The sequence below is a fragment of the Chrysochloris asiatica genome, unplaced genomic scaffold (assembly GCF_000296735.1).
Source record: "Chrysochloris asiatica unplaced genomic scaffold, ChrAsi1.0 scaffold00329, whole genome shotgun sequence".
Taxonomy (NCBI): Eukaryota; Metazoa; Chordata; class Mammalia; order Afrosoricida; family Chrysochloridae; genus Chrysochloris; species Chrysochloris asiatica.
The window spans coordinates 2,794,482-2,807,483 of NW_006408847.1; the positions used below are offsets into that span (position 1 = coordinate 2,794,482).

Genomic DNA, 13,002 nt, shown 5'->3' on the forward strand with positions numbered 1-13,002 from the left:
TAATTGATACACTAAATTGTACACCTGAAAAATGTTGAATTGGAAAAAAAAAAAAAAAAATCAGACCCACTGCCATTGAATCAATTCAGACTCATAGTGACTCTGTATGGGATTTCCAAGGCTGTAGATCTTCACAGAAAGCCTCGTCTTTCTCCAATGGAGCAGTTGGTAGGTTTGAACTATGAACCTTGAGGTTAGCAGTCTAGTGCTTATTTTGCAGTGTCACCAGGTTTCTTCCTGAATTGGTAAACATAGTAGTTTTGCTTTTACAACCAAAACAACCAAAACTCTCTCCGTGGCTGGAGAGAGATGGTAAACTATTTACCCCTCACGCTGTAGTCGGTGTCTTTGACTCTGCTTGCCTGGCAGTGCCCATTCCCTGTGACGAGCCCTGATTCCTTGGCATGGCGGAGATGCAAGCTGTTTGCATTGATTTCCTCTGTTAAGATTTTGAAAATGTCTTTGTTAATTACAGATACTTACATTCATTCAGGAGTCCTGGTGTGGGGCTGTGGGCTAATGTGCCAGACTGTAAAGCCGTTTGAACAGCAAGGTCAGCAGTTCAGGCTCACCAGCTGTTCCTCAGAAACCCTATACAGGGTTGCTGTGGGTCAGAATCGACTCGATGGCACTTAACAACAACAACAACATTCATTCAAGTACATTGGTTATATCTTTTGACTCAATTGTAATGCCTTTTTATTTGTATCTCCTTTCACTGTAGGAATAACTTGACTGTTATTGACATGATTGGTGTGGAAGGATTTGGAGCAAGAGAGTTACTTAAAGTGGGAGGAAGACTTCCCGGGGCAGGAGGTTCACTCCGATTTAAGGTGCCAGAATCCACGCTTATGGACTGCCGTCGACGTGAGTTCTTAGTGATGCTCTCGATGCTAAAGAAAGAGCTTGTGGTATTGGTGCACATAATAAAACCAGGAAAATATTGGCACATAGTCTGGTACTCCTTTAGAACAATAACTTTAGGTGTTTACCTCAGTTTAAATAATAGATTTTAGCGGGGAGGATGGGATATAAGTAGTAGATTACCAGTATAGTATTGAGTATGTGATATGAAGACAAGTGATATGAAGCAGTTCATTTAGTGTCGTTACCTAACCATAGAAAAGCATTTACCAAAATTAAAGAGGGAAGGCACAATGTGCAAGTAGAATTTTTGGCAGTGATGGAAATGTTCATAGCCCTACAGACCAATACTGTAGCCACATGTGGTTCCAGAGCATTTGAAATGCAGCTGGAACTTTTTTTTTATTGTAACTTAAGAGAATTTTTAAATTTAATTTTTAATGAATTTAAACTCAAAATAGACACATATAGATACAGAAAGTGGAGACTTCGAAATTTATTTAAATGTCCCTCTAGAAATTTCTAAATTATGCATACATTTAAATCTAATGCCTGTATATTATTGAAATTAAATTCAAGAACTACCTCAAGGAACTACAACAAAAATTAAATAATAGATAGAAATTGTTTTGAGTAAATTCTGTCTTGTTTTCCTATTGCTATCTTTAATTCCATGAGAACAATGACAGCATTTTTGGGTAACAATGTTTTCTACAAAGAAAGCTGGTGGCTGGTCAGTGAAACTATTGGATAATTTCTAGTCATGATTATTTTAATATCTGTTTTGGTTTTCTTTAGACAATTATTTTAAAAATATTTTCTAGATAATTATGCTAAATGAGTAAAAGTACTAATTTTGAAGAGATACTAGCCATTTTTCATTCACAGTTCTTCATCAGGGTATTAATTTCTTCACCAAACTTAGTTGACCTTGGAAGGTAGAATTAAGGAATAACATAAAAACAGAACAAGAAAAAATATTAGTCCTTATACAGAATAGATAGAGTTATGCACTACTTAAAAGTATTTATAGTTTTTTTGTAACTCTTTTTTGTAATCCCCAGTCAAAATGTGCTCTTCTTTATTTGCAGAGGTACTTCACTTCCTCCTCATGTAATGGGTATTTGAGTTGTGTTTCTAGTAGTTGTTGGGTGTTGCTGAGTAGTTTTTCACTTATAGTGCTCCCATGTGACAGAGTAGAACTGCCTGCTAGGGTTTTTTTCTACTATAATCTTTGCAAAAACAGAATGCCGGTTCTTACCCCTTTAAGTGGAGCCCATTGGGTGGGTTTGAACCATCAGACCATCAATTGCCAGCTAAGCACTTAACTACTAACACCACCAGGGCTCCTTTGTGTTTCTAGTAGCTGAGATAAATTGATCCAGAAGTGCACTCATTTCCTCTTAACCTGGACCCTGGTTCATCATGAGTGGGGACCACACCTTTGTAATCAAGCCTGGTAGAGGGCATAATAAGAGAAAGAAAATTTGTAAATCCAAGCAATTTGATATTTGAGAAAAATAAACTTTAGTAAAAGGCCAATGAGGAGACTTTGAGGTAGGGCATTTAACGTGACTATTTAAGTATTTTTATTATATTCTGGTTATATAATTGAATCTTGATGAAATTAGATCGAAATCATGCTTTGAGCTTATGTTGAATTCCCCCCCACACACACTCATTTTTGTAATATAAATTATGGTTTGTTGACTTAATAAATGGTGATTTAAAATAAATTTTATAGTTACTGTATCCTGAATACTACTTTTTTGTCCCCATTAGAACTGAAAGACAGCAAGCAAATTTTATCAATTACAAAGAGTTTTAAAGTTGAGAACATTGGACCTCTTCCTGTAAGTGTGACATCTCTGAAAATTAATGGGTATAACTGCCAAGGTTATGGATTTGAAGTGCTAGATTGTCATCAGTTTTCCCTGGATCCAAACACATCCCGGGACATCAGCATTGTGTAAGTAGTGAGTTTCAGTTCTGTGATGCATTTAAGTATGTAGGGGATGTTGTTGTTGTTGTTAAGTGCTGTCGAGTTGGTTCCCACTCATAGTGACCCTCTGTAGGGTTTCCGTGAACTGTTGACCTTGTGGTGTACAGTCTAGTGCTGATCCTACAGCGCCACACCCTTTTACGTTTGGTAAGATGCTTCGGCACAGTTGGCTAAGTATTGGGTGCTAACCTACCAGTTGCTCTGAGGAAGAAATATATGCATATGTATATTTATTTTGTAGATGGAAGAAAATGTGCCGTCATGGTGATCGTTTTGTTTCAAGCGTAAAATTTAAAACAATTAAAGTAAGTAACAATGCATTTTTTATTGTTAGGTTTACTCCAGACTTCACCTCTTCCTGGGTCATTCGTGAGCTGACACTTGTAACTGCCGCAGACCTGGAATTTCACTTCACTCTCAATGTGACCCTCCCTCATCACCTGTTGCCTTTGTGTGCTGATGTGGTTCCAGGACCCAGCTGGGAAGAGTCATTTTGGAGGCTCACAGTGCTGTTTGTCAGGTAAAGTAGGACCAACCCCATGGTTCTCTCACTGAGTTAGAGCTCATCAAGCATGTACCATCAAAATGTAAATTGCTTGCTATAGTCTGAGCGTGTGAATTGAGTGGAATTTCTGTTGCTTTGAGAACCCTGACCTCTGTGATGTAGACAGAGTAATAACTAGTAAACTTTAAAGTAATAGTAAACTAACTGTAAGAGACTCTGGTGCTAGAGGTATAATAGACAATCGCTCACCATAGAACGTTCATTGGCAGTCAAGTGGATGCGTTAAATGATTCTCATATTATTGTTACGTGTTGTTGAGTCTGTTCTAACTCATAGCTACCCTGTATAGGGCTTCCGAGGAGTAGCTGGTGGGTTTGAACCACCAACCTTGAGGTTAGTTGTTGTTAAGTGCCGTCGAGTCGATTCCGACCCATAGCGACCCATAGGGTTTCCAGGGAGCAGCTGGTGAGCTTGAACCACCAATCTTGCAGTTCAAATGACTTTGCAGTCTGACACATTAGCCCACAGCACCACACCAGGACTCCATTTCTCATATTAGTACAGTGCGGCTGTCGTTTGAGATTAGAAGAATAAAAAGGAAGATCTCAAAGTGATTTTATCCAGAAAAGTTGGATTGACATGTCAAACTTTGTAAATACTACATTTTTAGAAAATAAACTATTTTTTAAAAATCTTGATGAGATGACAGAAATTAGGATATCATGCATTGGATGGAATTTTAACTGTCTTAGCTGCAGATGCTTCTCACCAGTCATTCACCGCTCTTCTGTAATGAAGTTTGTCTTTTCAATCCAGTCAGAGCCATGCAGTCATGAACCTTGTTGTTTTCTCCCTCAGTTTGTCCTTGTTGGGTCTGATTTTAATAGCCTTCCAACAAGCACAATACATTCTGATGGAATTCATGAAAACAAGACAGAGGCAAAGTTCTAGCCCTTCTTCACAGCAAAACAACAGCTCGTTGGATGTCATCAGTCCCCATTCGCACAAGTAAGAGTTTCTGTAGTACACTTTTTTTCATTTCACTTTTAATATTGTTCATTTCTGATTTTACTTTACGGTAGTGTAAATTTTGACCTCTTATTTTTAGCAGATTTTCTTTTCAGCTGTTCATTTTGTGAGCAGCTATAACAGTTCTTTTGTTTTAAAATAGTTTGTATGTAGGCACTTAGTTTCCTGATGTCCTTGTAGGTGGAAATCTGATGAAAAAGAAGGAAAGCTCACAGGCTTTATTACAGACAATACCAGAAGCTGTATATCTGTCTTTCCATTGGCTTAGAAACTGACAAATACAGTTTTACTTGGTTTGCCATTATGCTAAATGTTTTTCTTCTTAAATTCAGAAGCAATTGCAAGAACTTTCTCGATGCCTATGGTCCCTCTGATAAAGGCAGAGGTAGAAGCTGCCTTCCAGTAAACACTGCTCAAAGCAGGATCCAGAATGCTGCAAAGAGGAGCCCAGCAACCTATGGCCATTCTCAGAAAAAGCATAAATGTTCAGTGTATTACAGCAAACACAAAACCAGCGCTTCTCTCAGCAGCAGTGGCAGCTCACCTACTGAGGAGAAACAGACTACGACTCTGGGCAGCTCCCTGTCTGCTCTGAAAGAGGACGTTTGCACCGACGTGATGGGTGAGAACTGGATAAACCTCAAATACGCAAGTGGCATCAATGTCAACCTGCAAAAGAATTTAGCCCTTCCCAAAAACTTTCTAAGTAAAGAAGAAAACACACTGAAAAACACAATTGTTATCAATAATAATACTTCTTCAGAATGCAATATGAAGGAGAGAATACAGACATGTATGTTTCCTAAGGAAACTGATATTAAAACTTCAGAAACAATAACTGAGCTCAAGGAGCGTGACCTCTGTCCTTTGAAGACCTCTAAGAAACTACCTGAAAATCATTTGCCAAGAAATTCACCTCTGTACCAGTCAGACTTGCCAGAAATTTCCAGGAAAAATAATGGTAATTTTTTTTTTTTTTTTTTCTCGGCAGTTTTTCTTTCCTTTGTGTTCCCAACCTGTTTGTAATGGCATTTGTTCTCACCTGTGGCTTTTAGTTTTGATTATGATGCTGACTGTTTTAGTTCATGTAGGAGGCTTCAGCAAAGGTAGAAATGTTGAAATACGATCTGTAAAATGAAGTTTAAGGCAGGGCACCAAGTTTTTAGATTGTCGTGGTTAAGACGTTTGATTGCAATTTAGTGCATAAGTTTAGAAGAATGTGAATAATCGTATTTTATTATTGAGAGGCTATGGACATTTTCTCTCTCATTATCCTTTATTTTAGCTTTTCAGACTGGTTGCCAAAATTAATCAGCCCATGAAATGCCTCTGACTAAACAAAACGTCAGCAACTTTCTTTAACAAATGCCAACACCTTGTGTTCTTTGGCCCTGGTTCTTCAACTAATTTTGTCCCTTGGTTAAAGGAAAACAGGTGGTCTCTTGTAATGAAAACGCAAACAGAACTAAACTAGGGAGACAATCTACATACAAGACTTAAACTGATCTCTGAATTTTTACGTAAGGGCCTGTGCTCATTTTTCTGTCCATGCTTAACCATTTTAAAAATTAGCTCAGTTTTATACCTGTGCAAGCCAGAATTTTGATACTTTTTCATCTGGAAAAATCATTTGTTGTTGATCTTATTTTAAACACCTAAATACAAATAACTTGGTATTTTTCACTCCTTAATACGGTTGAGAGGACAGAAGTGTTCATGGATTGGCTCGTTTTAATGAGTTCTGGTGCATTTAGTAGAAACCCAAACTGGATGTTTGTAAAAGGACGTTTCCAATGTAAGACACCTCTGAGTGGAACATGGTTTAGGTCGCTGCAAATCATTCCTGATGCACTCTGTTCCCACTTGTCTGCTCTGTGGCCCTAGGCCTCAGTGGGCTGAAGTCTGCGGTGTTGACATGTACGTGTGTCTTGTCCACCCGGCGTGTAAGTGTGCTCTCTGAGGTTATGCCGTTTAACCAGATGGTCACATTAAGTCACAGTGTGCCTTGTCTGTGGGGTGGTTGCGTGCTTTGTTGTTCTGTTTCTTTGCCAGACCTTCTCTATGAACCACCTATGAAAACACTGAGGCAGGGTGAAAATATGGAGCAAGTCCTACTGTGCTTTCTCCTTATTTGTGAGTCCTTAGGCCTGCCTGAACATGGTATTTCACATGGGGTGACTTTGCACACAACTTCAGGTTGTAGTTGTGTAAGGGGATCATCCCTCTAGAATTGCTTTCTATGGTTTGTTCTGTGTACCAGGTGTCTGAATAAATGTGCCTGCAAAATGCACTTACATTGTCTGCCTAGGTGGAAGAGGCTGTCAGCCACATCAGAGTGCTTTGAAGTGGTTGAGCTCATGGCGTGGGTTACAGAGGTGGTACAGGAGTGGGATTTGCATTTGTGTTTCCACTCTCATCTGCTGTTAGACATTGTCAAGTCAGTCCAACTCGGGTGACTCTGTGCACAATGGAACAAAACACTGGTTACTTGAGATCCTGTGCCATCCCTGTGATTGGCCTGTCCAGGGCTTGCTGTTCAATGCTAATCATTGAGACAAGATTACCATGAAACAGCACTTCAGCCGGTGTGATGAACTTAAGAAGGGAGTCCAGAAACGTGGGGCTTGCTGCTGTCATTGTACCTGGTGTACCTTCCCAGACTCTTGCCTTCCTCTGCAGATTGCTAATATGCTTATAATGATTTAAATGGAAACAAATATTTGCTATAAGAATGTGCCATTATGGGTTTGGTTTTGTTGTTATTTTGCTAATTGGGTTAAGCGGTGCCAGGGTGATGGTTGAACACATCTCAAGGACATACTGATGAAAGAACTTTTTGGCTTTCTACTGTGTCCAGACCAGCACATCCAAAGCTGCTAAATCACAATCCTGCATTTTTCCTACAGAATTCACTGCACATAACCATTCACTGACCTATATTTTCTAATAACTGTATTTTCAAAGCACAATTCTAGAAAAAGATTGAAGTAATTATTAAGTACTTTTTTTTTAAGTGCCTGCTATCAAGTGAAGTTTTAAGTGCCTTCTATCAATTGGAGTCTTGGCATGGCACTGTTGAATAAGCACTAGACTAAACCACAAGGTTGGTGGTTCAACCACACCAGGGGCTCCTTGGAAACCCTGTACAGGGTCACTGTGAGTCGGAATTGACTCGACAGCACTTAACCAACAGCAGCAGCAGCAGTTTATAATTTAAATGTTTTACATGATTAAAGATATTTTAAATAAATGTGGTAGGAAAAAAAAGAAGGACTGAGAAGTCTAGGGAAAGATCATTGTAGTTTGGAGGCAGTATTTGGGTTTTTTAGTACTACTGACTTTGGAGTGCTTTTATCAAATTTAAAAGGAAATCATAGCAGCAAATTGGAAAATGGTGAACAGGCATGATTGGCAGGGAACCATAATGTGTAAAAACTCTCAAGCGTGAGAAAACTGTATGCAAAGACCTTCCAAGTTTTAACTTCCAACGCTCGTTCTTTTAAGGAGCTCTCATAGCGTAGTAGTTACGAATCAGACTGCTAATCTCACAGATAGCAGTTCGAAACTACCAGCTGTTCCGCAGGAGAAAGATGAGGTTTTCTGCTCCCATAAAGATTTATAGCCTCGGAAACCCTGTACAGGGTTGATTCGGAACCGACTCCATGGCATAGAACAACAACAACAACAGTCCTTTTGTTGTTTTTTTTTTAAAAATAATTATTTGTGTAAAGTATGGCATTTCCATTTTAAGGTACATTTTAGAATTTGAGAGAAAGAGCTTTATCCTTGTGTGCTGAACTTAGCCCATCTGAAGGTTGATCACATTATTTATTACCTGTGCGGCCCAACAGTGCCAGTTGACAGTGTCTCTCAAAGCATACAGCTGTTCTCTGGCAACAAGCCCAGTTGATAAGATTGCCTTTGGAATAGGGGAGAGGGAGAACACTGCCTCCGTGCCTTAAGTGACTTCCCTTACCAATTATAATAACTTAGGCACCTGAATCGTTCTCTTATCCTGAGGTGTTTTTTGTTTTTTTCTCTGCATACAACTTACGGTGTGAGAAGAAAATGTTCCAGTGAGTATATTAATGCTCCTGACTACTTGTAACAGAAAACACGTGCCATCCTAGTGTTGCCCGTTTTTTTCCTTTCTGCCTCTTGAGAGGCCTGTGTAAATCAGATATTTAAATTCCCGATAGAAATGAAGTTTGCTGACAGATTCCTTAGTGTTCTGTTTTCCCACACATGTACTTGGCATCAACTTGCCAAACAACTGTGAAACAGCTCAGTTTCTCAAATATCTATAACACGGTCCAGAGTCTTGATCATCTGACAGGAATTGGGCATTATGTGTCATATAAATGATCTTTGGCAACGTGTTACGTCTCTATTACAGTGCTTATTACTAGTATTTTAAATTGCACAAAGTAACACAGATTTAAGATTATGGCAAAAGACAGACTACTGACCTCAGCACTATCAAAGAGGAACAGTTAAATTCTTTCATTGCTTTCTGCTTATAATAATATAAAGGATAATTGAGTTTTTTATTTGACAATACTCTTTAAGTCTCATCATAAATGTTTACTGAATTTGACATCTTTAAAATTTCTGAAATACTAATGTTTGAAGAAATTAAAATTTTTTTCATTTACATATGGATTCTAATAGCTTTAAATGAAGCTGTATAGCTGTTTACTCAAAAATACATCATGATCCGATTATTAAATTTGATAAAGCTTTACCAACTTTCTGACAAGTTCACTTCCTGGTTTTCCATTTGTTTTTAATCTTTAATTATGGCACAAACACTCTTACTATATGAGGTAAATGAACATGGGGATGGTGGTTAATTCTCCAAGTAAGCATGCTTAATACCGTGACAAGGATTCGGATCGTTTAAAAATGAATGATGTTCTCACAGTATTTCCCAATTCTTGAATAATTTTATGCCAGAGTTTTTCAAAGAATCAAGGAAAATTTGTTAGTAATATTCATTGTTACTAACGTTTCTGCTTCTTGGACCCACAGCAGACACTACTAATCTAAGAGTCTCTGGTTTATTAAGGAGCTCTGGTATTGTAGTGGTTTATGTGTTGGGCTGCTAACTGCAAGATCATCAGGTTGAATCTTCCAGCTGCTCTGTGGGAGGAAGATGAAGCTTTCTACTGCCATAAAGATTTACAGCCTCAGAAACATGGGCACTATGCGTTGCTCCACGCTGTATAATGATCACCACCACCATGCTTTACTACTTTTCTGGGTGGTTTAGATTGGGATATTAAGTTTGGGCCCTTATTTAAAAGCTTTAATTTATGTTTGTACATCTGACTGATATTTTCAGTGCTTATTCTTTGCCTTGAAGAAAACTTAAGGAAACCCATTTTTTCATGAATTAGGACTCTAGACAAGCATTGGCACAGGAGGCTATCTGTATTTGCTTTCAAACGTGCACCTTCCAGAATCCAAAATTATGGTTTCATTGATGATATATTTTTATGTCATGTATCCTGTCTCCTTTGCGCTTAGCTATTTCCTTTACCTGCTCATAATTTTGGATAGTTTTCTTTATGAGTATCTAAAAGCAAATTTGTGTTGTGGAAGAAGGGATTAACTTTCAGAAGTGTTCTCTGCAAAAGAGGGTTTTTAATTTTAACGAGTAAAGGGGAAGTACTGATAATTCCAAAGGGCTGCTGTTTGGTGAATGTACAAGTTTGCAGGGGATCTAGAAGCTGCATGCCACTTAATGTCTAAATACCAGTAAACTAGCTGTCACTGAGTCGATTCTGACTGATGGTGCCCTGATGTATGTTGGAGTAGAACTTTGCCCCATAAGGTTTTTAATGACTAATATTTTGAATGAAGATCACCAGACCTTCTTCTGAGGACTTGAACAGCCAGCCTTTCCATTAGTATCTAAACCATCCGGGCCGATGGCTGATTGTTAATATGAGGACAGAAATTCCTGAGAGCTTCCTTCATTGCCTTTGATTCAGATTGTGTACAGACTCAACCTTTGAAAGTTATTTCCGGTTATTAACAGAAGTATTTCATGGTAATTAGATTTGCCTGTGGATAAGACTTGGGCCATTCCATTCACTAAAACATCCCAAGCTGTTTATGTAAGTGACTTTAGAAACAGGTGAATTTTCTGATTTCAACTTGTTGTGATGTTTGGAGAACATAACTTTAAATCCATGTTGAGATAGAGCCTCTTTTTCTTTTTTAAAGTGTAAGTATTGGAAGATAAATGCCATGACCCTGTTTAAACCTTAGACACCTGTAGTAAATTAAAAGGTGTGTGCCGTTTGCTCTACCGGTATTTTTATGGTTTCATGATATCTACACAATTTTCTGTTACCAAGTGTTACTGTAAAAATGAGTATATCTCGCTTTAATTTGCAGCTTCAGAATTTAGAATCAGAGGACACTTTATTCTTTTCTTTTTGTGAATGAGAGCTTTTCCATAGTAGGGCTATTTCAGAGTCTCAGATTTGGTTTTACTGTGTCTTTTAGGGTGTTTATTCTACCAGAGCTTGCAGCCTGCTTTGCTATGAATTATTTGCACTATGTTAATCTAAACGTTCTCAGCTTTCAAAGGTATTGCTAGGGGTCTTGGTTAAAGAAAAAAGCAAATGAAAAGCTAATGAAATATTTTGTGTTTTGAATTAAAACCCTTAAACCAGTTATTTATTGTGGGATTGAAGTTGATTTGACTTTATTGTGAGATAAGGGTAGAAGAAATACACTTATGAATGAAATCACATTAAAGGAAATGGGAAAAATATACGTTTTAGTGTATTTTGTCAATGATTTATCTAGCAGTCATTCTTCTGAAAACAGGTATCGTTCACTGGAGGTGTAGATACTGGGGTGCTTACCATAAGGGGGAGAGAGAAAGAACAGTTTCCCCTGGAGCACTTTCTGTGACCTTTGGGGCTGACACTTTTATATCTACGTCAGCTCTGGTTTCATCTTTATAATCGTCTAGTGGGTAGACAAGGACCCCTGGTGGTGCTGTGGGATGAGCAGTGGTCTGCTTACTGTACAGTTGGTGGTTCAAACCCACCAGCAGCTCTGAGGGAGAAAAATGTGACTAGCTGTTGTGTAAAAATGTACAGAATCCCTATTAGGGTCACTCACTATGAGTCGGAATTCAGTCTGTGGCAGTGGGCTTGGGGATTTTGTTGTTGTTTCGGGTTTAGTGGAGTAGACAGTGAACATAGTGTTGTCTTCATTTTATAAATAATGGAAACTGGGATTCTGGCAACTTTAAGAACTTACTTTGATCATAAAACTAATTAGGACTGTCACTATTGTACGTCCAGTCATTGTCCTTCCTTTCTTTTCTTGACCTCTTTTAAAGGTTATGTGTAGAACTCTAAAGTGTATTTTCACCTGTAAACAATATGTTTTTCAGGTGTTGTAGAAGTCAAAAACAGTCCTTCAGTCTATATTTCATGAAAGCAAGGTGTTTCTCATGTGATGTATGAAGGATGTTTTAACTGTGGGAAATGCAAATGGAAATAATCAGCTAGAAATGGACTCGTTTTCATTTATTCAAGGGAGTAACCAGCAAGTGCCTGTCAAGAATGAAGCAGACCATTGTGAGACTTTGAAAAAGCAGAGTGACATAAAGGCTTCCTCAGAGAAGAGGTCTCACAAAGCATCTAAAGAAGACATAAGTCCTGAGAAACAGGACGTGCCTTCCACCGAGGTCTGTATTCATTTTGTTTCTTGTCTGTTAAAAAGAATAGAACCCGTTTTGGGGTGCGAGTGTCCATGGGATAACTGTGTGTGTGTACTCCATCCTGTGCATAGAGCATAGTTATCATGCATTGAATCCATATGGATGTGTTTGCTTAGAGAAAAGATTTATCTATTTTCTAACTAAGAGGTGCTAACGTAATTTTTCATGCAACCAAATGACTTTTACTCTCAAGAGAAGCAGTTCTTAAGCAAATGGGTTAATTCCTGGCTAAAGATGGAAAAGCAGAGCCAGACTACGGATCCGCTCTCTCCAGTTGATACCCCATGACTATTTTTTTAGGGCATACTCTTGCAGAGTTGGAAGAATAAACCAAAATTCTCAAGAGAGGGATGTCTTTCTAGCTGTGGTGAGTAGACTGTAGTATAGGAGTTTTAACAGAACCCCAGAAGAGAAAGAAGGATCCAGGTCCCCCAGCCAAGATTACAAGCTTTCCCTTCCCACACACAGTGCCCTTAGGTGACTGAAAGTGTCAAGAAAACAGAATCCAGCGTGAAGCTACAAGTCATAAGAAAAAGCACACAGGTCCTGGTGGTGATGGTGGTTTTGTGTTGTGGAGTCAGTTCCGACTTGTAGCGACCCTGTACAGGGTTTCTGAGGCTGTAAATCTTTACGGGAGCAGAATACCTCATCTTTCTCCCCTGGAACAGCTGGTAGTTTCGAACTGCTGACCTTAAGGTTCGCAGCCCGATTCGTAACCACTATTTAGGAGAATGTATCTACTTTTTTGTTGTGAATACAGCGCATTCACAGAAGCACAACAGCAAAGAAAGAAAGAAAAGCATTCCAACCGTGCACATACATGAAATGAATGAAAGAAAAAGAGCATGCACA

The 13,002-nt window shown here is 38.6% G+C and overlaps 1 protein-coding gene across 1 annotated transcript in view; it reads left to right on the top strand.

The window, feature by feature from the left end:
* The window catches only part of KIAA0922 (KIAA0922 ortholog), a 218,992-nt gene that overhangs the window by 174,316 nt on the left and 31,674 nt on the right, over positions 1-13,002 (top strand). The window contains exons 21-26 of the mRNA XM_006875505.1: positions 725-867; positions 2,647-2,833; positions 3,201-3,386; positions 4,230-4,379; positions 4,733-5,361; positions 11,966-12,117. Coding sequence (XP_006875567.1) covers positions 725-867; positions 2,647-2,833; positions 3,201-3,386; positions 4,230-4,379; positions 4,733-5,361; positions 11,966-12,117 — 1,447 coding nt within the window. The remainder of the gene's footprint in view (positions 1-724; positions 868-2,646; positions 2,834-3,200; positions 3,387-4,229; positions 4,380-4,732; positions 5,362-11,965; positions 12,118-13,002) is intronic.